Here is a 25,928-nt window from a genome sequence, read left to right on the forward strand (position 1 = left end):
AATCTATTTATCACAAATATTATCATAACATTTGAACTGGAACTAGAACTAGATTAGGAATAATGAAATCATACAAGAGTGCAAAATTTGGTTTACTTTATTTAAACGAAGGCAGATATAATGAATGATTTGATTGTCAATCCAGAACCACAAATGAATAGTAAAAGTAGACCTTTGTTTTCTATTCAAGTTTCCTTCCAATTCATTGTTTTCTTCCTATGACTTCCCTGAATTTGGTAGGAACTGGCCAACCAAGGCCTTGCCTCCCTGTGGTACACCTTATACACATCAGTCTGTACCAGTTGGATTGTAGATAAGATTTAAAAATCCACACCTTCTGAGAGTTATTGTCTATTTTTTCTAATGAATTGAGAAGGTCAGATGGACTATGACAAAAAAAGCTGATGGAGTCCACAAGTTTGTGCTGTAAAAACAGCCAATAATGAATGGGTCTCTGGACCTAAAACAACGAAAGAATAAAAATCTTGTCTAGGAGAGAATTTAGAAGGCAGGCACTTGATTTAGGTATTTTTGACCCATAGGTTTACTCTTGCTTAATTCTCTCCAATACCTTCAGTAGTCAATTTCTGAATCTTTTAGGATTCTTCTTAAGTGTTGTGTATTATGCTATGTACTAGTGATACAAATATTTCATGCTTCACTCATTCATTGATACTCATAGTTCCCCAAGGGTAGCCCACTCCAGATTCTAATCCATAACCTTGGAAACCTCTCAAGCTTCAAAACTCATCTAAGAGTTTATATTCCCCAAGTACTACCACAAACTCCCAATATGGGCAATGCTTCCTCTCCCAGCACCCTCTGCACTGAGTATACCTATAGTGAAATACTTCACACTGCTTTGTAATTAATGGCTATGTATTGTACTTGCCTGTCTTGCTCACTTCTCAAAGGTAGAGAATTTGCCTTTTAATTGCCAGAACTTAGCACTGTACATACTGGCTATCAATACATGCTTGTTGAGTGAATAAACAAGTGAATGCATAAATGCATGGGTGAATGAATGAATGAGAACATAGTCTTTACTCTGAAGAAGCTCACTCTACCTAGGGAGGCAAATAGCTAATTGGCTAATTAGAAGTTAGCCAGTGTATAATAGAGATGGGACCCAAAAGGGGAGAGAGCATAACATGAATAGAAATCAATGTTACTTTCATGTATGTCTTTTTATTTTTTTTGATGTCTGCTCTATTGTGTGTGCTTAGAGGAGCATTTAAAACTCACTGTTGGATGATCTGTAAACAAAATCCTGATAACTTTTGAAGAAAGGATTATTCCAAATGTACTAAGGGAATAAAACAAATAAGAACATTCAATATAGAAAAGACTGCTGCTTGCTTATAGCAAATGTGTTGTGAATATCTAGACAAGGAGAATTTCCACACAGGCCAGCAAAGGGAATAATAAAGTCTTTGGGTTATTACAAGTTATTTTTAGGAACTAGGAGGCAAAAGATGTTACATGTTGTGAATATGGGAATTCCAGAGAGAGCCATGATAAGGAACCTTCACCACACCGAATGAGAAAACATTTATAGGATCGCCCTCCTTTCAAGCACTTAAACAAAATTTCCGGAGGCTATATCTGCAGGAGGAATTTCTCAATTTCTCAGTATTTGGTCTCTATCTTGTTTGGTATGCTCTGTGGAAAATCGGGAGGTTTGTTACTAAGAGTTAAAGTAGGCACTAGAAAGAAGATAGAGCGTTCCTATTGATCTCTTCTTTCTAGTTGTCTGTCTTATCCTTTTTCCAGTCCCTCACCATTTCTGGCCAGAGCTATAGCCAGCCACTTAACTGTTCTGTCTCTAGAATCTCCTTCCTATCAATTTAGGTTGGAAGATCAGAACCAAGTCTAATCTTCCAATGACTTAAAAAGCTTTTTTGCCTGCATCATACTTATCCAATTAGGGTACTTTGAAGATTGTGGAGAGGGACACTCCATGATTTGGGTGAAGTATCAGAAGCTATAGGAAAACTATGGGGTATTTCTGTGGGCCTTTGATTCCCTCAGTGATGAGCAGTTTAAACATTTTTTTAAATGTTAAAACAAATACTGTAATATTATGAAGCTAAATACAAAAGTTGGAGGGATTTAAGGAGAAGGCATGAGACCTTAAAATAATGGTCTTGATGGTAGCTATTGCATTTTACTGAAACCCCAAGGAACTTATGTGAAAAAGGTACTAAAGAACACTCTAGAGGGGACAGTTTCAGTAGCTCCCTGACCTATGACAAGCTCCTGGCCTTGTCTCACTCTGACTCTGGAAACCACCTGTTCTCATAAGACACATGGGCTTTTGTGCCCCTTCAAAGTGTGTTCTTGCTGTTTTTTCTACCTGGGATTCTCACCCCCTACCTTGTTCACTTCACCAACTTTGCCTTCCCTTCCCTTCCCTTCCCTTCCCTTCCCTTCCCTTCCCTTCCCTTCCCTTCCCTTCCCTTCCCTTCCCTTCCCTTCCCTTCCCTTCCCTTCCTTTCCCTTCCCTTCCCTCTCCCTTTCCTTCCCTTCTCTCTCCTGTCCTCCCTTCCTTCCTCCCTCTCTCCCTCTCTCCCTCCCTCCCTCCCTCCCTCCCTCCCTCCCTCCCTCCCTCCCTTCCTTCCTTCCTTCCTTCCTTCCTTCTTTCCTTCCATAAATATTTCATGAACCCCACTCTGCCAAGTGTCCTGCTAGCCCTGGCAATATAGGAATAAAAGGATCCTGCAGAGATGGTGAGGAGGGCAGAGGGGAATTTATACAAAACAATGTTCAGAATAATGTCTGAAATTAATTGTTATGTTCTTACCACTGATGAACACTTTTAACACATTATTCTATTTAATTCTTAAATCAACACTGAGAAATAAGTTTTGCCATCACTAAAACTTGCCTCAATGTCACATGATAAATGGTACCTGTTTTCATGGCATGCAATGAATGACTTAGCCAGAATTAAAACACGGAGTCTGTGACTCCAAGTTATGCTCCTAGACATCATTTACTACCCAGTTTGATAAATAAGCTTCTAGATCTAGTTTAAATGTCCCATCTTATCTCTTTTTTCCCCTCTGAGTTCCTATATCTTTATTAAAATGATTTAATTATGGCTTTAATATAAATATTTTCCCTCTCATCAGGCTTAGAAAGACCCCAAAGGGGGTAGGTCCCACCTCTGATCCACCCTGGTATCACCTTTCCCGGCCCAGTGGGCCTGGCGAATGTGACGGGATAGGGGGCTGTGTGGTGAACCAAGCGTGTAAAAGCTGTGCAAAGATAACACTTTCCTGCCCACAGGCCTCATGGTGTGTTTAGTTTGGCCTAAAGAGTATTTTGAGTAAGTTTGCCAACTTTTAGAAATTAAGAATTTATCATAAATCCTGGGTTCCCAGCATCTTTTTAACACTGGAAGATTTGGAAACATTGGGCAGCACTCCTGTGATGCGGATCCTGGCCCATGGGATCCGTGTGTTGTGGCTGAGACGAGACAAACTCACAGGGACTAATGAGTCCTGTAGAGGAAAAGGGACGACACAGCTATTCTCTCTAGAGGAGAGCACCTCAACTCTTGCTTTGACAGGCTTTTATTGCTTTTCTGGGCACATTACATTGAGGATGGTCCTCATTTACTATGCACAGGTTCTACAGAAAACAAAGGAGAGGATGTTGCTAATTACATAAAAGAGGAAGGATATTTGCAAATGTAAAGGGAAAAGTGGTTAAACTGGTTACACTTGTCCTTGGAAGGTTTGGCATAGATTTTAGGAAGTTACTTTAAAGATGTGCAGTAAACGTTTGCTGCCTCAATTCAGGGTGGGGGAGTTTTAGCAAAAGCAAGTCTCATAGTGGCCTAGGTACAATGCAGGCCTGATTCCCCACGGGAGAACCTATCCATGGGCGTGTGTCCTGCGTGCTGGACATTGCTCCCCACTGGCCTTATTGAGTGGGAGCTGGGCCCACGCCACACAGAACAGTCTCCTATACTCCTGCGTGGCCACACCATTAGAGGGTCCCGTGCTCTGGAGTTCCCGCATCCTCCTCTCCCCCCGAACTGCCCCGACTGCCTCACTCACTTAAGCTGCTGCCAGAGCCCTGACCCAAGTATTTGCAACCAGTCTTCTGTGAAGTTTCTGACATCTCTTAATTTCTATACATCCACATGAGGGTTACTGTCTACAAATAACAGAATTTTTAAGGTAAAAGCAATTGCAAATAAAATTTGAAGCTATCAAAACAGTGCCAGTACAGTAGACTCTTCATGTACCATTGTGAAGTTTACTAAGTTAAGAAGAACAAAGTGCCAAGGGTATAAAAAGCCTCATTACTATGTAAATATTAAAGTATAATCAGAATACGGCATGTATAACTTCCCATCTCAGATAGAGACTGCTCAGGTCCATTTACTGACTCATGGTCTTTACATAGCTATCAGCTCACACAAAGAGGTTATTTACAAATTATTATAGTATTGTTTGGAGTGATTATAATTACATAATAACTTTATTCCAAATCTTCAATGCTTGGCATATAGATTGGGGTCAAGTTTACCTTTATATTGTGACAGTTTATGAAAAGGTTTGCTAAGCAAATTTATTTAGTAATTTGTAAGGAAAAAGAAACACCTGTTTACTCAACACAAATTTGAGAGTCATGAATTCTGGACAATGTAAGTGCGTTGTAGCAAAAGCTAGGTACTGCTTTGATTGGTATTTTGATATAATAAGTACAAATCATTTTTCTCTGTTCTTAAAAGCATGACTCCTGCTAGAGAGTACCTTCTTAGTTCAACATGCAATATTTTTTTGAAAACAATAAAATATTGTTACTGGGAAACATATTGGTTTACTCTGACTTTTCCCTATCTCGGTCAGCTCTTTTCCCCAAGTCAATGGCCTTATCTGACTGTACTTAGTAGAGTAAGTGCAAAAAAGGAGGCATAGTTAAGAGTAAATACCAATTAGTCCCCTAAAGCTTCGATGGACACATCCATTATAATAAAAACAACATGCTTTAATAATGCAAGAGTTGGCAGCAAAACAATAAATGTGCAAACATGATGAATAGCAGGTTAACCACCTCTACAGCAAAGGCAGCAATGACACCAATATAGCCCTTTTTTGCTCAGCCTTATAGTAAACAAAATTATAATTTATAGTTTTATTTATTTGTGAGGGTCACCCAACATCTCAAGATAAATTGGAGTGCAAATAATGGCTTACCTCTCTTGTTGGTCACTCGTAGAAAAGAGAATGTTTTTTATGGTGCAGCAAAGAACCATAAAAACAGTTGAAACTGATAGGAAAGTCATGTCCTACCTGGGTAACTTTCTCCGTCACGTTGTGTGTTCGATCTTTAACCTTGGGTGCAATGATGGTTTTATCTGAAGAAGGAGGGGATGTATTCTTTTTTTCAGTTTTGACATCTGAAAAATTCAGAGTGAGCTGTGGAATCTTATTAATGGTGCTGTATTTGTTGAGGTTTGAATCCGATGTGGATCCCAGGAGGCTTGACTTGATATGATTAAAGGGCCCTAAAAAAATTGGAAAGTATTTGTAAAAGCAATATCAGGAGAAATAGAAAAAGAAAAAAATAGTCCTGAATGACTTGCTAGTGATCGTGACTGGTGTGACTCTGGTTCAGGTGTGATAGGGTTGAGGGTCTCTGTCTGCCACATGGAACGGCATGTGAGTATTCAAGGATCAGATGGGGTTCTAGGAGTGCACCCAGAGTACAGAAGGAGGCTTTAGCTTTTACTCAGCTTCTTTCATTAAAAGCTAAAGTAAAAGAAAAAAAACTCCATTCTCTATCATTGGCTAAATTGTACCCTAAAGTTTCTCAGGAACTTCCTTTTATAATCCAGGGATTATTTGAGGAAGGACTTGCCTATGATCAAAATCACGGTCACCATGAAATTTCCCAAGGGGCTGTCTACCCCGCTTCAATTTCTGTTGTTCCCCTCCCTGTGACAGTCCAGCAGGGTTCTCCATGTGCTTCTGTTACCTCTGTGAGATGTTTATGCAGAGCTTCCAAACAGTGAAGCCCAGATGGAGGAATTCCAGAGAAGACTGAGAAGGGCAAATGTCTGTGTGTGTGTGTGTGTGTGCGTGGACTTTATTGAAAACGCTAGGATCTTATGTGTGATTTTAAAATCTTTTCCTTCTTTTTCTTTTTTCCTTCTTCTAAATTTGACTAACCACTATTTTAGAGGAAAAATGAAAAATACAAATCATACCAGAAGAATGCCTTGGTAAACAATTTATAACTGAAGTGCCATAAGCAGGACATACCTGGAGTTGGTAGTTCCTTGTTATTTCTTTCTTTCTTTTTTTTCAACCACGCTGTATATTAGATTCTCAGAACTTACTCATCTTATAGCTGGAAGTTTGTGCCCTTTGACCAACCCTAGTCACATCTCAAATTCCTCTCCCGGGAAGATAATTTGGCAAGGTGCCAGGACTCCTGAGCCATTGTTAAGGATAAAAGTACACTGGCCAGCTACATCTTTTAGGGTAAACTACTATTTGTTGCTTATGAAGTATCAGGAATGCTTCAAGGTTTCTTGTGCAATGAGTAATGTTATGTAGCTCTTAAAAACCAGCATCAGGAAGATTTTTTAAAAAAATCCTGAGCCCAGGAGTATTATGCAGCCATTATCTTTTTGCCTCAGAGAGTGCTTAAAACATAATTGCATGAATGAACTTGCTAGTTAACACTTTTTGCCTCATTTTGTCCCTATTTAGAATGAAATTAACACAGTTTAGGGATCAAAATGTACTTTATGCACCAAGTGAGGTATGAACAGTTGAAAATTATATTTACAGTTTGTGTCCTTTGGGCCACAACAACCAATCGACTGAGATCAAATACGATTCTAAGAAAAAATACCCATCGCTTAGTTCATAGTACCTTGAAAAAAAATCACACTGTATTTTTTATTAAAGTTATATTTTATTATTACAAGAGTTTGAAATGATTTAAAGAGAATTTTTATCAAGGTAGCAAACACTGTGTTTCTTGAGATGCATTTCTGTCCATTCCTTGAGTTTTTCTATTATGATGGCCAACTTCATCTCGATGAAAAATGTCATTGAGTTCTCTGACATTTGTTACCCAGTATGTTCTCAGTTGCATATGGAATTTTACTTTCTTTTCTATTTATATGGCAAGGAGAGGAGTGAGAGGCTAAAGTGGCACCAAATCGTTCTAGCCTTCAGGTAGGCTTTGACAGAAACCTCACGTTTTAGGTCTCTGTAGGACTCTCCACTAACATGCCACTAATTTGTTATAGGAACATATATCCTACCATGTTTCCTTTCTTTTTGTATCATTCTATGGCTAGATTCCATAGATTTTAATATTTACAATTTGTAAACTTTCTAGAACTTCAGATTTCTTGATATTGGCTTTTGCCCAGCTCTAATGCATTTTCATTCCTTAGTTAATTTAACTGTACACAGGGATACTGGCAAGATATTACACTCCTTTATCCCAATAGCTCAATTTTGAATTCCTTTCCTCTATCATCCTTCTATTGTTGGATTTCGGTAGCAGGTTATCTACAAAGGAGTGTAAAAAAACTGGGTAAGAACATGGATCATCTATGATATTACAGAAGAAAGACAACGTTAACTGTACTTTGATTGTCCTGTGACCTGTTCCAGTAAACTCCACTGAATTGGCTACACAGATCAGCAAGTGGTTTCAACTATGACAGTGCTTCCCTCTAGGGTGGCGATTTTCAACAGGTGTGTTGCAAGAATTTTTAAAACATGCAATACCTGACTGCTTAGGCAGGGGCACTGACCTCCTTTCCCTTGATTGCCAAATAAAAGAAATGGCAGCAGCCAACACAATAGCCACCTGGTGTGAACAAATGAAAATTCTACCTAATTTTTGTCAGATTGACAAAAAATACAGAACTTTAGTAATTATTTTATGTGTGCCATAAGATGAAAAAGGGGCATTTGTGAGGCATTTTCATTTTCCAAAATAATGGAAAGTGGCTATTCTCTCACCTTGAAAAATTGTCCCATATGTCCGAATGGGCATTCATGTAGGTGAAAAGCCTTTTTATAATGATCTGAACCTTGAGCCTGTTTCACATATAGAGTACACTGTGCTTTTAGCATGCTTTGAATACATATGGAACTTTCCAGATCTACAACTACATGTAAAGAGAAGGTTTTTCCATTGTTTTATTTGGAATGTTACCAGAAGTTGTTCACCATTTTGGAAAACCTGTACCTCGGAGCCACACTACTTACAGCATTTGAGTTACGGCAATAAAAATTTTTAGACTTTAAGTTATAATCTGTGTTTATAGCTGTGACATACAAAAATATGTAAGCAAAGAGATTTGGATCTTGTTTTAACTGTGTTGGAGCCAAATATTATATTTGCAAAGATTATAGGAATCAAAGAAAAAGTCATTAATAACGTTACTTTAAAAGTATTTTGTGTTTTCTCCTATATATGATAAATTATGTGAGATACTAAAAACTAAACATTTGAAATAGTTGGTCTTGGGCTTGTGGGTTGGTTTGCAGTATCACCCTAGTAACTCCCTAGAGATTGCCACAACTTCTCCATACTGTCTTGATTGCCATTTCTTCTTCCAATCCATCCTCTAGTTCCTATTGCTTCTGAAGGCATATGATCTGGAGGAGGAATACACGTCCTGACATTTAGTGGGATTTCTTCTGTGCAATTTATTACAGTTGCATGTTACCACATAGAGTATCTACACTTTAAAGCAAGAGCCAGCTCATCTGTGAGAATATTATACTTCCTCATTTCCCCCCACTTTGTCTTGGTATATTATTCATAATTCAGTTTTGGTTTCCTACTTTAAAATTTTTTACATGAATAAGTTCAATATGTTACTATTTATTTATTTATTTATTTTTAAAAATTTTATTTTTTTATTGTTATTCAGTTATAGTTGTGTGCCTTTTCTCCCCATCCCTCCACCCCACCCCAGCTGAACCCCCCTCCCTCCCCCTCCACTCTTCCCCTTGATTTTGTCCATATGTCCTTTATAGTTACTATTTATTTTAATAGTGGTTTTTGTTTTGCTTTCCAGAAATACTCCTGCTCCATAATTCTATTAAGTACTTATATACACTGTTTTCTCATGTCTTTAGTGCACTTAAAGCCAATTTTTTTATGTCTAATTATTTCCTTGTGTCTTCTAGTATAATTACACTTAAACCTTAGTATATTTACAAAAATATCATTTTATTATAAATTATTTTCTTTTATTTCTCTTTTATATTAAAGCTCTTTTAGAAATAAGTTAAATTATCTCTAAATGTAGCTTCAGGATAATAAAATGAGTATTAAAATGTTTGTTGCAACAAGAGGACATCAGGTCTGAAGGCCTAAGATTTGGCCCCAGAATCTTACAAATTCATTGCAGTCTGTATTTTAGCTTCTCTTATTTACTGGTGAAAAATCTTTCTAAACTGTTATTCTATTCTGTTTTGTTTTAAAGCTCTTAGTGTTGGAGATTGAATATAGCTTACTTTTTAAATCTATACACATAAAAATTCAGTGAAACTTAAAATATATGTAAAATAATTCATGCATGCTCCTTAGACAAGACTTTCACAATCTATTTTATCTTGTATAACAAAGACCATTACGCTCTTTGCCACTGATTCTGAAGGTGTTTATACGCAGAAGTCTGGCAGAGTGTGCGAGATGGTCAGTGCTGGGTTCGCTTCCTCTAAAGCCTATAGAAATTTTAATAAAAATTTTTAGCACTAGTTAATATAGGTATTAGGTATATCCTTATTTTACCAATTGTAAATAAACCAAAGCAGACAGAATGTAAGGCCAAAATGGAATAAGAATCAAGGACTAGAAATCAGAATACAGGGTTTCCTACCTCCTAGGTCTATATTCAGAGAGGCCTTGGTTGAGGATTTAAAGGTGAAAAGCAGCCTCCCTGAGAGTGATCATGAACAGATGGGGTTTAGGATTCTAATGAAAGAAAAGAGAATAACCTGAAAAACAAAGTCAAATCAATTTAAATAAAATAAATGGGCAGAAATAAAGGGAAATAATAGATTCAGTAGAAAGAAAGGTAAAACTCAAAAATATACAGGAGGGCTTGATGTTCTTTAGAGAAACACTTAGATAAAAAACAGGTGACCAAGAAGACTAAAGCAACAGCTCTATAAAGCTCTAATATATCATGTGTCTGAGTGAGTATAAATTAGGCCAGGTTTCAGCTACAAAGAAATACCCTGCATTTAGATATCAAACTAAAGGCTAAAGCAACAACTGGGAAGAACTTTAGATTAAAGATATTTAAAATTTTTATGATAAGGCTATTTATATTTATTATGAGTTACAGGATGCTAAAGGAGAATATATTCTGTTTTAGATGGTGCTGGAAATAGAGCTGAGGACATCTGATATATTTTTTAAAATAAGTTTTTTAAAGATTATTGTTCTTGACAGCTAAATGGGACAAAAGAGAAGGAAATCAAAAAGATTAAGGTTGTTTTTACGCCATCAGGTGTTTATGCAATATTTCTTAGGGCACTGAGTTTATTTTGCTAAAGTTTAATAAAACATAAATCACTGAAGGGACAACATTAAAGAAAATGCAAGTGCAGCGTTTAGTAATTGAATTTTGTAAAACAACACTGTCAATAAGCATGAGGAGGACCTGTTTAACACGAGAAAGATACGATGTAATACAATTATTTGTAGTCAACATCTGTATTATCTGTTTCAGCGCATGGCATATCATTTACAGAAGAAGACTGTCACTATTGAAAGATCCACTTGCAAATCAACTTATAAAATCACAAATATTCAGGAATGGCCAATGTAGCTTATGAGAAACAGTTTTATCAGATTAGCTGATTTCTTTTGTGAGTCTGAGAGCTTTTGTGGCTATAGAGAAAGTAAAAGCTATAACAAATCTGACAGTAGTTTTGTTTCTGACTTATGCGCCAGATTCTGAGACAAGTTAGCAAATGAACACAACATTGTCAGTGGCATGCATGGGTATATAAGGAAGTAGAAGCAATAGAGGGGTAAAATTATTTTAATGACTTATTTACTAAGTAGGGTAAGGGGTTAATTTTTATTGGTGACTTGGAAAACAGAATAGGCAAAGAATCACTAAGTTTGAGGTGGAAAGCTGTTTATGAGAGAAATTGTTGAAAACTGTAATATACACAAACAAAAAGCATATGCAATTTATTTGAATTAACTTTTCCATTCTTTGATAATGAGTTACAATTTTTGATCTCTGAAATCTTTTTTAACAGAGTTAAAATGCTATGGGAGTTTATTAAAGGGAGACAAAGTTGATCCCAAGAAAAGAGGTTAAATGGAAATTATTCCATTGAGAAGAAAAGATTTAGTGCCAATTTGCTGTTTTTATAATGTGGTATCACAATCATGATTAGAAGCAGCCAGCTTAGTATCTCTATCCAACTTAGAATAGATGAAGGGGAATAAATTACATTTCAGCAAGAAGGATTTAGGTTAGCTATTTTTATTACAGGCAGGAAAACAGATTTCCCAGGAAAGTTAAAGAATGGGCTCCACTGAAGATAAAGATGCCTCTACCACCTGTGTGAGGGATTTACACAATACCACTGCCCAAGGGGAATAAACCAGATGATCTTGAAAAACTTCAAAATGCATTCCTAAATTACTTATTTTATTTTGGTAAAGAAATTGTTTTTGGTTGAGTTAAATATTGAAAAGCTATGCATTTGTATACAAAAAAAGTATAGAAATTTGTTTTTGATTTAAAAAAATTTAATTTAAATGTGGTTTAGAAACTCCCCCCAATTTAAAAAGCACAATTAATATATTGTCCTATATCTAATGCATATGTTAATTGCTTTGTGAAAATCTTAAGGAGCCAGGCACTTAAATATTTTTTATATAGTTATCAAATTCAGGGTCTGAACAAATAATGAAGATTTTGGAGAGCAGAAGTACATAAACTTTTTATTAAATTTGCACATGTTTTATCTAATTTAGAACTTTAACTTCAGAAATATTAACATATAAAACCTTCTACAATGATTTAGAGTTTCCTAATTCCAAATTCTGACTTTTATGATTCAAAGACTATTGTTATTTAAAAGTGGGGGGGGTAAGGAAAAAAGGTTAGAGATTAAGTGGATTAGTTTATGAGTAGAAAATAAAATTGGTGTAGTTTGAATGATAACTACACCAATGGAAGGTAAGTTAGCTCAATTTTCTATTTATTGAGATAAAATTAGATTCATTTCCTATCATGTTTAAAAGATCAGAAAATTAATGCCTAATAATTTATTGTTAATTGTTAAAGCTAAAGCCAGTCATATGTCATAGAGGCAAGGTGGTGAGAGTTGTTTGTATTCTTTATTATTTCTCGAGATTATGTTTCTTGACAAATCACCCCCTGCAGCTGACACTAATTTGCTTCCTTTTAGAAATCTCAGGCCAAAGACATTGTGGAATAACGATGTATGTGAATCCCATCTTCCTATTGGAGTTCACCTACACAGCCCCTTTACTGAAGTGCCCAAAATAAAACTGGAGTGGAAGTTGCCACAATTTCCCTTATTTTCAAATTACTCTGGGCTGCTGACCAGAAAACATCTTTCGTTTTTAGTGGTATCAATTCATAACGGTCACCAGCTCTGAATTAGTTAGGGAAGCAATTGAGAAATCAGTATTCAAAACTTCAGTGATTGAAGTAGCAATGACACAGGAGGCAGGTCAAAACAGAGCGTTCTAAGTAATTAGAGAGTTGCTGATGGAGACGTGCCCATGCGACACACATGCACAGACTGGGTCACTGCCACACACGCACCCCCACAGCAGCATGCATGGCCGATGTTGAAAGGCTAAACCCCACAAGTTCTCGATTTATAAGAATATATTTTGTGATTCCTTGTATCTATTACCATCTAGTAGAAAAACAGAAGTGAGTTTCAAATTTTTAGCCAAATCCGTATTTATCCAGAGGTATCCCTCAGTAAAACAATAACCAACAGTAGCTGTAGGTCATGCCAGTGATTTCAGACTAAATAAGACACAATTAGACATGATTGAAATGTAATATAGAAAAATAGAAAATGACTGTCATGCATATACAGTTTACTACTACAGTAAGCTTAAAACCATACCCCCTGCCATCCAGGAACGTGAAACTAGTTTTAAGGAAACAAAAGAGGAACAAGTGAAGTGATGCTGTCATGTAGCACTTTGCTTATTTTATTTAATCTTGAGCTCAAATTTTTTTTTTTTGGCTAAAATAGGATTATGAGCCTCTTTCACACTGTAATATATTTAGCTTGATATTTATATCTTTCCAAGTGATTTAAATATTTGGGAAGTGTTCATTGTCAACCTAGCAGGAAACTTCTTGCAGGAAAACGTTCATAACACATCTGAGAAAGTAAGAATGTCTCCAGCCAAGTCAAGCCATGAGGACTGCGCCGGGTGCTGGACTAGCTAAGGGCAGCGCGATGTTGCATTGAACAGGGCATACAGCAGGCAAGTTAACATGCCAAGTAAAGGGGCACTTGGAGCATCAGATGTTAAAATTTTAGTTTGTACTTTACCTTTGACATTGCGACCATTGTCTGTTTTGAGCACATAGGGTGAAGAAAGAGAGAAATACAAAAAGACTAAAATTATGTTATATACACTGAATTACCTCTGTAAAAACAATCGGAGAAAACAACGTAATGCTTAAATATTTATCTTTGAAATTAACAACATTTTGTACTATGCAACCAAATAAAATGCATATGCTAGAAATATCTGCCATCGTAAGCATTCATGTTAAAATTTGTGAAACATTTATCTCAATTTAAATGGATTTCGAAGTACAGATATTTAATTATGACGGTTTGGGGAAAGGCATGCCTAGCTGCCTGCAGTTGTAATAAAAACTTTCAGCCTTGTCAGGGGCCAATTTTTGTGTTGTTTCAACCATTACTGAAAGGACCACACATCATTTTGCACGTTAAGCAAATTTTTTATATAATTTCGCCTGGTATGTTAATAAGGAAAATATTTTAAGACAATAGTTTACCTTATGAACCAACTTGCATTATTAACCACAAATTTATTATTTGTCTCTCCCATAAATGCACTTTAATGTATATTTTGAAAATATCAATTTGTTCACAAAGAGTCATTCTTAGGCAAAAGTAATTGTAAGAAATCAGTGGAACATTTGACTGTTCAGAGGTAATGTAAGATTTTTAAATTTAACTTGTCACAGTGCACTAGGTATAATACCTAGAATATTTAGGAAATTTGTTTATATTAAAATGAGCTGTTTTCAAATCTCAGAATGTAGTGTTTTTGGATTTATTTTGAGATTAGCAATCTGACTCTTTGTTATATATTTGCTACTCACAAAATATGCATTACTAGTTTGGAAACAAACAAGCTTAAAATAGATGAAGTCATGTCAAAACCATTCAAATATATCCAAGATTTGAAAATAAATCAATATTTCTTGACATCTCTGCTAATACTGTGCATATTTAAAATCTTGGGATATATTATAATTGTTTCAAAGCTTTCAATTGAAGCAATTTTCAAAAGTGTGGTATATGAAATTGCTAGTGTAGTCATTGCCTTGGACAGAGATACACAAATAAAAGTATGACTTCATATGGCAACTCTCTGCCCACTTTGAGGGGCCATTAAAAGCAAATCAAGACAGTGGAAGAGAACTTGACTATATAGAATTAATTACCCCCATCAAAGCTAGGTCCAAAAATCATAGTAAAGTCACAAGCACTTTCAAGAGTTTAAAAATTATAATTCTACTCACCCACCCTGAAAATTACGTATAAAATTTTGCAAATTTCAAAATAACTGACCAAAAGGTACATTGTATAGTTAGTGTTGCTTTGGCATTCTAAGGCAGAGCACAGGTCCACTGTGCTGGTTCTAACTCGATGTGCTTACTGTTCCTCCATGACAGTGTAGTATAGATGTTAGAGTAAGCATTTCCAGTCCTGTAGCAGCTCAACAGAAGAATTTTACATCTTTCAATCTAGTAATAAAACAATTGGTGTTTATATTTTGTATGCCTATTTTTTACATTTCCTTTTCCTAGTAATGTATTTTTATTGTATTTACAATTGTATTGGTACATGATGGATTAGACACAAAATTCTGGTCCTCACCACAAATGGTTGGGGAAGTGCAGTTCTAAGGAACTTGATAATGTGGATTAAGTGAAAGGATAGTGTAAAATATTTGCAAATTATTTAAAGTTCTATAAAGATAACCAATCTAGGACAAAATTTCTCTTCTCAAAATAGGAGACAACAAAATTTGGTGCATGTGGGGTTTAACCTGTTAATCAGTTATATGAAGTCATAAAACTAAAATCAATTTTTAAAGTTTTCCATCTTCCCTTATCAGTGGCTCAGTTTCTAAAATATATCAAATAGATAACATTAGAAAGTGTAGTCTTCTATGCTAATCAGTGATTTTGTAGCTAAAATTATTCTAAAGCTGAAGTACAAAAAAAGCCCTCTGACTTTATCAGACACTAACTGTAGCATCTGCAAGAAAGTGATATACTTTTGGACAGTAACATAACTGAGGTAGGGGTAGAAAATTGAAGATGACCCCAATAACTCATGTCCATGTGTAGAACTCATACTGAGGAATTCAAAAATGTTAAATCATCCTTTCCTATAGTTGTATCAGTAACTGTGCACTAAATGGACATCACATAAAATTGAAAACAATAAAGTTAAATCATGAAACCTTCCCAGCACCACTGTCAAATCACAGGCTAAGTTTGTGTCTGTAAAATGCACTGATTATGTATCTTTTAATATTCAAATTCACTGTTTCTGCATGTTATTATATTGTAACTCAGGTTCTAGGCAATAAGGCCAATCTCTGAAGAGGCAGTATAATTCCTAAACATGACTACACTAATTGGATTGACTAACTAAAATATATGTTGGTCATTTAAATTACTATGTTTATTTTACTGTTTTTCAGCCATAGGTTCCATTGCTCGAAGATCAAATTTCAGAGTTTTCATTGGCTCAGGAGATATCGAACATACAATTATTATAGGGCCTTAGATAATGATCCAGTTTCAAAATTGTCCTTCATTTTTTTTCCTTTCTCCTTTTGATGTTCTTTGGACTACAGATTAAAATGGATGTGCTAATTGCTCTTTGACCATATAGAGTTTCTCAGACCTATCTCAAAGCAAACTGTTCCTTCTGTTTCAGTGATATTGATTTTTCTCTTTGAATTTTATCCTGCCATTTTCTTTCACCTCTTCTGCCTTCTCTATTTCACTGTGCCCTTTAAATATAGATCTGCACATGATTCAATCCTAAGATTCTGGTTTAAATTTTAAGGCATTATGGATCAGGTGACTAATTTTCTGATGTGTGTACTTTTGAAATATATTACACAAGCATGGTCCTCTCAGTTTTAAGCAACACTCATTGAATTCCTTTCATGACATAGGCAATTGTTCTGGATACTAAGGCTGCAGAGCTAACGATGCCAGGACTCCTGTGCTGGAGGAGCTCATGCCGACACAGTTACTTGCTTACACGTCTAACAGGGAAGACACAGACATATAATGCAGGACAACCTAGACTGAATTAAATGCTGTAATATATGTAACACTGCTTTGCATGGTCAGGTGTAAAATAATTTAATTCCTCTGGTGTGAGAAGTGAATTGGGTCCTTATGGCTATGGGACAGAATTGGGAAGAATATTCCTGGCAGAACAAAGTAATGAGGCCAAGAAAATGCACGACATATTTTTGGAAAAAGGCAATTAGCTTCATGTAGGATTAAAATACAATACACGGGAGGGGAGGGAGCTTTGCAGAGGCTGGAAATGAGGCTTAAAAAACTAGTGTGACTAGCTGGCAAAATAGTTGGTACCCTTCACTCAGGAGTCACAGAATCAGATTTGTTTTAAGAAGCGGCAGTATGAGTGATGCTGGACATTCACAGGAATACTGCAGAAAGGACAGTGAGTCTCTCAGGAACCCAAATCTATAGGATTCAGAAACAGATGTATCTATGCAACAGGCACTGAATCCTGGACCCCCTGGGAATAGTTCAGTGACTCAAGAGACCCCTTCTATAGAAAGATTTTTTTATTGATCTATTAGAATTGCTCCAAATTTCTCCCATTGCTCTCCCCTACCCTGTCTAACCCCAGCTGCCACAGTCAACCCCCACCCTGCAGAGCAGGGATGAGGGAGGAAAACGTGAGCTGATTGTGAACTCGGGGAACTCTGGGTCTAAAGGCCAGCCCTAACACTCTATGACCTAGAACTAGTTATTTATTTAGCATATCCATGCCTCAGTTTCCTCATTTATAAAATGACACTTAATATTTGTTCCTAACTTATAAGGTTATTATGAGAATTAATGTGTATCAAGCAGTTGCATTACCTTTCACATAGTAAATACTCAACAAATGTTATTCATTATTGTGTCAATGATGCATAGCTTTTGCCATTGCTTTTGATAAACCTACACTTTCTCTACTAGCTAATATAAGTATGTAAAAAAGAACGAGTCAGGGAGAAATAGGTGAATTCTGATTTTGCTTTTTAAGTTGGTTTTGAGACCAAGAGTTTTAGGATTTGGTTTTTTTTGTCCCCTAACTTTTCCCTTTTTCCCTACCTATTCCCTCCCTGCCCATAATCAACTTATATAGCTTTCTGGTCACTCATTATGCAACATTTCATACACCTCTTCTTTTGGAAAAAGTTGGTCAATAAAATTGTCTTGTGATGGCACACCACTGTTTCTGCCCAGGGCTTGACTGTTTGCTAAATCTAACAAAATTAATTACGTTTGAGACCATAGTGCCATGACCTAAGCATGTCTTATATGACACTTTAATTCAGTAACATTCTATAGAGTAGGCAGGTAATGGTTATCATATTATTGCAGAAACACAGTTAAAGAGGCTAGAAGAAACCAAATTATTCACTGGGGTTCAAAGAGGAACTCAGTAACAACTCTGAATCTAGGACTTTTTTTTTTTTAACAGCCTTCACCCACTTTTCTTCCTCTAAGGCAGTGATTTTCAATGAGTGTGCTGCAAGAATTTTTAAAACATGCAATACCTGACTATTTAGTTAGGGGGCACTGATTCTTTTCCCTTAGATTGTCAAATAAAAAAAATGACAACACCCAAGACAACAATAGCCATCTGGTGTGAATGAATAAAAATTATACCTATTTTTTTGTCAGATCAGCAAAAAATATAATTTTTTTCTGTGCTACAGAATTTTAGCAATTAGTTTATGTGTGTTGTGAGGTGAAAAAGGTTAAAAATTGCTGCTTTGAGGCATAAGGATTAATGTCAAAATTAAATACAATATGAAAATTCCTTTTTATTAACAATTAATTTATGTTTTCATTTTGAAAAAAACCGCAAACATACCTTCACTGGCATGTCGGTCCCTAAATATATTCTTGGGGTGGACATTGAAACCTTCTATGTCATGAACTGAAGAAGCCCTCCGTATACTACAAATGCTTTCCTTCGATCTGGAATGAGTCAGCTGGGAACTTGACTGCAGCATGTCAGGGTAGAGTCGGTCCCATTGCCTTTTGGGAGAGGAATGGTCAAGAGGTCCAGATATATTCACCAAGGGCGAACATCTGCTGGGTTGTATCAAGGCTTTTGTATCATCTGCTTCAGAGGGGCTGCAACTTTCTTTTGTAGGAGACTTAAAGTGCTTCATGGCTACTGAGTCATCGCTGTGTTTAGATGAATCAACTACTACCACGTCGGGGTCTTCTTGTGGTAAGGACTGCTTTCTGTAGGTGAGAACTCTCAGACCAGGGAACTTGAACCCAAAAAGTTTCCCTAAAGTAAAACCAGAAAAGAGCTTTATTATAAGACAAAAAAATATGAAACAAACATTTGACTCATATTTAAATGACATGTAAAAACAGTTACTAATCAATAATTTACAATTGGAACGAGGAATGTTGTAGAAAACATCTCTAAGGGAAATATGAATTATCATATGAGTGTAAGGAAGTAGTAATAAATAATATTTACCATGTTTTTGATGGTTAGATATTCTCCAGTGGCATGAAAGCATTATTTGAATGACATGAGGTTTTCTGGTTTAATTAATTAAAAACATATATCCACTGTACATCCATTCTTTAAGGGAATTTGAAGGGTATGGCATAGTTTAGAAAGAAAAAGAAGGGATGGGGTGCCATGTGAAGGAACAAACAGAAAATGTTATAGTGTATGTATGGGTGTGTGTTGGGGGGGGTCACTGTATTGTAAGCAGGAGGGAAGGGAATGAAGGTGGGGGTGGGGAGTTGGCCTGACACGTCTAGAAGGTTTCTATTGGATAATGATGTGAGTTGAGTGTGGGTGGAAGAACTGGGGTCAGCTGTGTATGAGATGTTCCTCATTCCATTGGGAATTCTTGCAAGACATTGGTTTCAGAGAGAAATGTATGGTAAAGATAAGAATTTCTTTTTCCTGATTTCTTCATTCCAAATCTGAGAATATGGCATGAAATGTTATATACATATCTCAGAGTGGATAATAGTTAGAAAAGGCAATTAAATGTAAACATTAAAGTGTAGGTAATGAAAATTAAAATATTAGTTAATAAATACATTAAACTCATAGTAAAAGTGCAAATTCAAATGAGTATATCATTTTTTACTCTTCAATTTAGCAGTAAGTGAAAAAAAAAGCATAACATCCAGTGTTGGCAAGGAATGTGGGAGAACATTCTGACACTCGGCTGGAGATTGCAAATTGCTATGGATTATTTGGAAAGTCATTTTAAAATGTCTATTAAAATGAGAAAAAATTATGCTTTTCATTTGACACAGCAATTCCATTCATAGAATATTACAAGGCACAAAAACTAGACACAATCTGAATACTCACTAAAGAATGGTTGAATAAATTATAGCATTACTATACTTTGAAATCTTATAATATTCTTTAAAATGCAACAATATTTATATTTTTGATTAGAAGGTTATTCAAATATAGTGTCAAGTGAAAATGCAAGTTTCAGCTTCATTAGTTTATGATAATACTATTTCATTAAAAATAATTAAAGCCTGAGGCTGGTTCTGGCCAAGATGGAGGCGTAGGTAGAAACCCTTCACTTCCTCACACAACCAAAAGGAAGATAACAACCAATCTAAAATCAATAAATAACCAAAAGCATCAAAAAATCAAACTGCATGGAACTCCAACAAAGGAGATCAAAAATATGAACAGTAAAATGACAACGAACTCACAACTATCAAAAATTGAACCTAAAAGAAAAGAAAAACAATGAAAACAAAAACTAAGCAAACAACCAGGATAGGAGCAGAATCAGAGAAATGGACATCACATGGAGGGATTTCAGTGGGGAAGGGGAAGGGAGGAATAGGGGGGAAAGGCACAGGGAAGAAGAAACATAATTAGTAGGCATAAAATAGATGCGGAGAGATAAAAAATGGTATAGGTAACAGAGGACTCAAAGAACTTATATGTACAACCCATGGACATGAACTAAGGGCGGGGGATGCTGGAGGGTTGGGAGGGCAGGGTGGACAGGGGATAAAGGAGGGAACATTGGAAAAACTATTATGTAATAGCATAATCAATAAAAAATACTTAAAAATACAAAAAGTAACTAAGGCCTACATTTATCCATATAACAGCACTAGAGAAGGATGTGGAGAAACATACTCCAAACTTTTAATGGTGTTTGGTTAAGTGGGTTTGGAAGTGGGGGAGGTATAATGTATTGCATCTTTTTTGTATATCTCTATTGTTTGTTACATCGAGAATAAATTAAAAAAAAAACTTCTAATAAGGTAAAACTTCTACCCCTAAAAGAAATAAAAATAGAAATGACAATATATAATTCAAAGCTTTTCTAAGAACTTTCTACAAGAAAATGCAGTTTCCAATTTCTCTTGCCAGCACAGTAGTGTACACAGTAGTGTACACAGTAGTTGTCAGCATGTCACCCACAGCTTTACAATGACATGTCGCCCTTCCAGTTAGTCAGCTGGTGTCTTTGGTTTATGGACTTATATTCTCTAAGCGTCACAGACACCATCATCTATCTTTAATATATTTACTCTGAAATTTTCTTCAATGCATTGAAAATGGTTTTGAAATATGAAAGAACACTCAAAACTTTTCTGCATTTTATTTGAGTATACTTTTCTCGGGGACGGTCTCAGGCACATGTATTTGCAATTCCATGTTTAATCCAATGACTCTTAAATGTGTATCTCTGACCTAGACCTCTTTTCTTAGTTCCAAACCTGAATATCTAATGCCCTCAACAGTATCTTCACTTAGAATTCTTAATAACACCTCAAAATCTCATAGCAAATCCAGTCTCACAATCTATCTTTCCAAGTCCAGGCCTTTTTTTCACCTAGTCGTACAAGCCTAAGACTTGAGGGTCGTTCTAGTTACTGCTCTCTCTCACCTCTTTCCCTATACCCGATTGGTTCCCCAATTGTGTTTATTTTACCTCTGAAATATCTTTTTGATGATAGTCACTAATAATAATTATTTTCACTTCTCTCATATCCATTGCTCTCACTTGGGTCTAAGCTACTATTTGTTCATCTTATTTATTGCAATGGGATGCTATTCACTTTCCACATTCCATCGTGTTGTCCATCCTATAAAAATACTTTTTATTTTTTAAAAAAATGCACATTTAATCATGTAGACTATCATTTAACCTCTCACTGCTCCCAGTAACTCCCTGCTTTGGGGGTGAAGCCAACACTTATCTCCACTCTGCAGCCTTACCGTTCCTCCCTTGCCCCTTAGGGTCCAGTTGCATGGACTTCATAACTCCTTCAGAGGCCTGTGCTTTCCCTCAGGATTCCTTGTGCTGGATACTTTTTTACTCTTCCTCTTTAGTACATCCTTTGGGTTTTACCTCCAAACTTAATTCCGTTGGGAAGATTTTTCTTCCTTCTTAACTGGATTAGCATTCTCTTTGTAACTTCCAATACAGTCGACTTGTTGGCTTTCTTATTAACATTTCTCCCCCTTAGTGGACTGTAGACCTCACAAGGGGAGGCCCCTTGTCTGTTTTGCTTACCAAAACCTAGCTCTGACCAAATGTTTGGGAGTAGTAAATACACATTTACTGTAGAAAAACTAGACTATTTAATTGCAGTGACCAACTTAATTAGAGAATCTTAGCCTTCTTAGATTGTATTGACCCCTATTTACCAAAAATGATTGATTGAGTTGAACTTGGTAGCTCATGCAAATGGTGAACTGTATACCATGTCCTATACAATTGATAGGACTCATTATAAATTTCATCTTTTTTCAGAGGTTATTAATTGCTACCATTCTGACCCTAGAGCACACACAGAAGTGTTTTCAAACTCTTCATCATCTAGTGAATTTTATGTAAAATACCTATTACAAGACATTTTAGAATTAAGCAATTTGATTTATTATGGTAAGCTTTCATTTGTAAGCTAATGGACTACTAGTCGTTAACAGTGTCAAATATAATGGAAATAGAATTTATCTTTTAGGAAAATACATGACACATGCATAGAAAAACCCCAAGTATGTTGAACATTAAACTCTTGATTAATAAAATGCAAAAGAGAGTAATCAATCTGTGCAAATAAGATTAAGAGCACATCATAATAACTGTTTTATAAACATTCTCACATAATTCTACTACCACTTCTATTTGCTCAAATTGCCAAGTTAAGAATTAGTGAACTGTATCAGAATCATTTGATCAGTTTTTAATGCACATAGAATTGAGTAATAAAGCAGTTTACAAATCAATTTTGCAAACTTATTACAAATGGACTGAAGGTCAATGCCTACTCTTATTCATTTTTTATCACAATCATTACTGCCTTATTTTAAAAACAATTCACTGCCTTTTTAAAATTAATGATCACACCAGGCATTTAGTTTGTTTCCATAGTTTAGTCATGTACAAGGTGTACAGATGGTTTTTTCTGCACCACTAGGTTAATATGACCATGTTATATTGCATTACAGATTTAGTTGTCTCACTGCCGTTCATCCGGAAAGAATACACACTGAGAATTTTGCTTAATGCTAGCACTTTCCAGCATGAAATACAAAACACCATGTGAGTGTAGTCCTATAGGGCCTTAACACTGAAAAAACACTCTTGTAAGTAGAGTCTCCATTTTTTATTACATCTGTATTCTAACTTGTATAACTAAAATAGATACTGTTTATTATATCCACTAAAATGTTCAAAAAACCTGAAAGAAGAACAGCTGAATACATTTTTTTAAAAACATTTTTAAAACATTCCCCAAGGTAAATATAAGCTTTGATAAACTACTTACATGAACATTGTTGTATTTAAGTATACCACTTTCATATAAGAAGATGCTATGTAGTTTCTAAAACACATGAACTTACAAGGAACTACTATGACAATGTGTTTCTCTGGACATGTCACTTTGTGAAGCTGCTGAACATAAATTTAGAACTGCATCTTCGTGTATCCTGCGTCATATTGAACTTTTTACTTCTCAACCAAGAAGGCACATTGATATTCGCTTTGTGTTTGTCTTTGAATTATGATTTGAATTATAACTTTAACCAAATGTGGAAAGATGTGAAATACTTGGCCCATGATCAAATAGGAAATCAGGGTAAAGTCAGAATAAAACAGTAGTTTCCATGATTTAATTTCAGTTTACCCAAAATTTGCTGTTTACTTGGACCATAAATATTCACTTGAGAATATAATGAGAATCATAACTCCTCTAAAGTAATGTAGATAAATGCATACACACAATTTATTATCTCACAGTTTGAATAATAAAATTCCCCATCTCAAACCCAAACCTTCCATTAACCTCCCCTAGAGTGCCCTAGGATTAGTTGACTCCTAATATTACTTCCAGTTTTGACTTACTTTGCTTCTATCATTGTGCTAATTACAATCCTCAAAAATTACAATGATCAGAACTACATTCCTACCCCCTCTCTCAGGGTAATGAGACTTTATAAAATGGTTTTGCCAAACTTTTCCAAATTGAGAGATCTTGTCAATCTGAACTCTCTCTCTCTCTCTCTCTCTGTCTCCCCTCTGAAAGCTGGTTCTCATCTACCAGAGTCTGGCAGAAAACTATTGTGCCAATTTGACTTTAAATAATTTTTCTATTAGGAATATACCTAGGGATATCAGAAACAACAATATTTCTCACAGTAATACAAATATTTTTGAAAAATCCTCCATATATATCCCTAATCACTGAATTTCCTCACAACTATAAATTCCCAATCATTCCTTCAGTTCAATTTCTCATTATTTCTACATACTCTTAGAACTTAGATTGCCTAGTAATTAAAACCCAGTTAAAAGTAAATTAAAGCATTTTACTCTTACTTGTTTCAGCTTAGTTGAATTAAGGACTTGAAAGTAGAGAGAAACTCAAGTTCAAGCAGTCATGTAGATGGAAGAAGACAGTGGGGTAGGGAGAGGGTGTGTGTGTGCATGTGTGTGGCAGCAGGTGAAGTGGGGGATGTTATAAAGGTCGTAAGTAGAGATTTCTCCTTACAAAGAGTTAGGGGTGGGAAGAAGTGTCTTCACTTGGAGCTGTCAAAACAGACTGTGCAGAGCATTTCATGGAGACAGTTCTCAGGAGACAGCCTATCAGGAAGGGGCAAAGGCAAGACGGAGCAAATGGAAACTGTTATGCAAATGCAGCTGAAGCTTCAGCAGTTCCTCCTAGAGCTCTGGAGCTGGAGAGACCTTCAAAACCATGCCAAACTGAAGGCATGGTATCGGGACTTTGTACCCTTTCATCACCTGTCACTGGCTACAGCCAGGCCATGGGAAGGGCCATATCCTTGGGTAAGGCAGTTCCCTGCCTTTGACAATTCTCAGTGAGGGGCAGAGAACCAACCATTCGACCTCATCCCACGACATTCCAGCAGCATGGTTCCAGCCCTGAGGGACGTGTCAGGCTGCATGGCACAGAACAGAGGGAAGGACAGCCAGCTTTTGGTCTAAAAAACACAATGATCTAAATTAAGTCTACTATCAACTATTATCATACAAAATTAAGATTTTTGAATAAGTGTCAATCTACCTTTCTGAAATCAGGGTATTCAAAAGTCTGACACTTATTAGAAGCCTTAAAACCATTGTGAATTTTTTTTATCCAGCTAAAGACTTCTGGATGTGAAGAGAAACACGACTTTAATTTCTGAGTCAGAGAGAATGCCATTTCAAGTTTTATGGGGGAAACAGGGAACATAGTCAACATATCTGCTTTTCTTTTGAGGGAGAAAATTTTTGTGGAGGTACCTGGAAGGCAAAGAGTCTTTCCTACTCCTGACTATATAAGGAGGTATACAATGTTGTCCACGGACTGCCAGAGGAACCTATACTGCTGTCAAAGAAGGCAGCAGACAGCAGTAAGACTGGGAAAAAGTGTCATTCCTTGTGCACTCAGTGCTGGATTAGCTACCCTGATTTGTGGGTGCCAAACGGAGCAGGTTGATTCTGGTATCAGTGACAACACAAGACCACCAGGGAGTATACTGACCTAGTGAGCCTGAAGCTCAACATGGGACTCTTTAAAGAAGCAGATGTGGTGAGTAACGCCTTGGAAGATAAGACTCGTGGGACATTCCCAAGGGTGAGAGCAGAGAAAGGGCAAGATCTTACTATAAGGCAGGAAGAATACGACCGAACTGGAATCTTGAAGCAATGTGAGTCCTGACCCAATAGTGCACTGCACACCTGTGTGGGAGTCAGCAAGTCAAGGCTGCAGCATGTGTGAGAGCAAGTGCAAGAGCTACCCCAGCAGAGAACCTCTGGAACAGGTTCACAAATGTCTGAGAGGCATTGCTTCCAACCTGCCCAGCTCATATTGTGTGTGT

The 25,928-nt window shown here is 36.2% G+C and overlaps 1 protein-coding gene across 4 annotated transcripts in view; it reads right to left on the reverse strand.

The window, feature by feature from the left end:
* The window catches only part of KCNH7 (potassium voltage-gated channel subfamily H member 7), a 488,226-nt gene that overhangs the window by 140,113 nt on the left and 322,185 nt on the right, over positions 1 to 25,928 (reverse strand). For all 4 annotated transcript variants that reach the window (XM_053918731.2, XM_053918730.2, XM_053918729.2 and 1 more), the window contains exons 4-5: positions 18,441 to 18,869; positions 5,310 to 5,524 (exon numbers count right to left, since the gene is read on the reverse strand). In XM_053918731.2, coding sequence (XP_053774706.1) covers positions 5,310 to 5,524; positions 18,441 to 18,869 — 644 coding nt within the window. The remainder of the gene's footprint in view (positions 1 to 5,309; positions 5,525 to 18,440; positions 18,870 to 25,928) is intronic.

The sequence above is a fragment of the Desmodus rotundus genome, chromosome 2 (assembly GCF_022682495.2).
Source record: "Desmodus rotundus isolate HL8 chromosome 2, HLdesRot8A.1, whole genome shotgun sequence".
In the NCBI taxonomy this organism is placed as follows: Eukaryota; Metazoa; Chordata; class Mammalia; order Chiroptera; family Phyllostomidae; genus Desmodus; species Desmodus rotundus.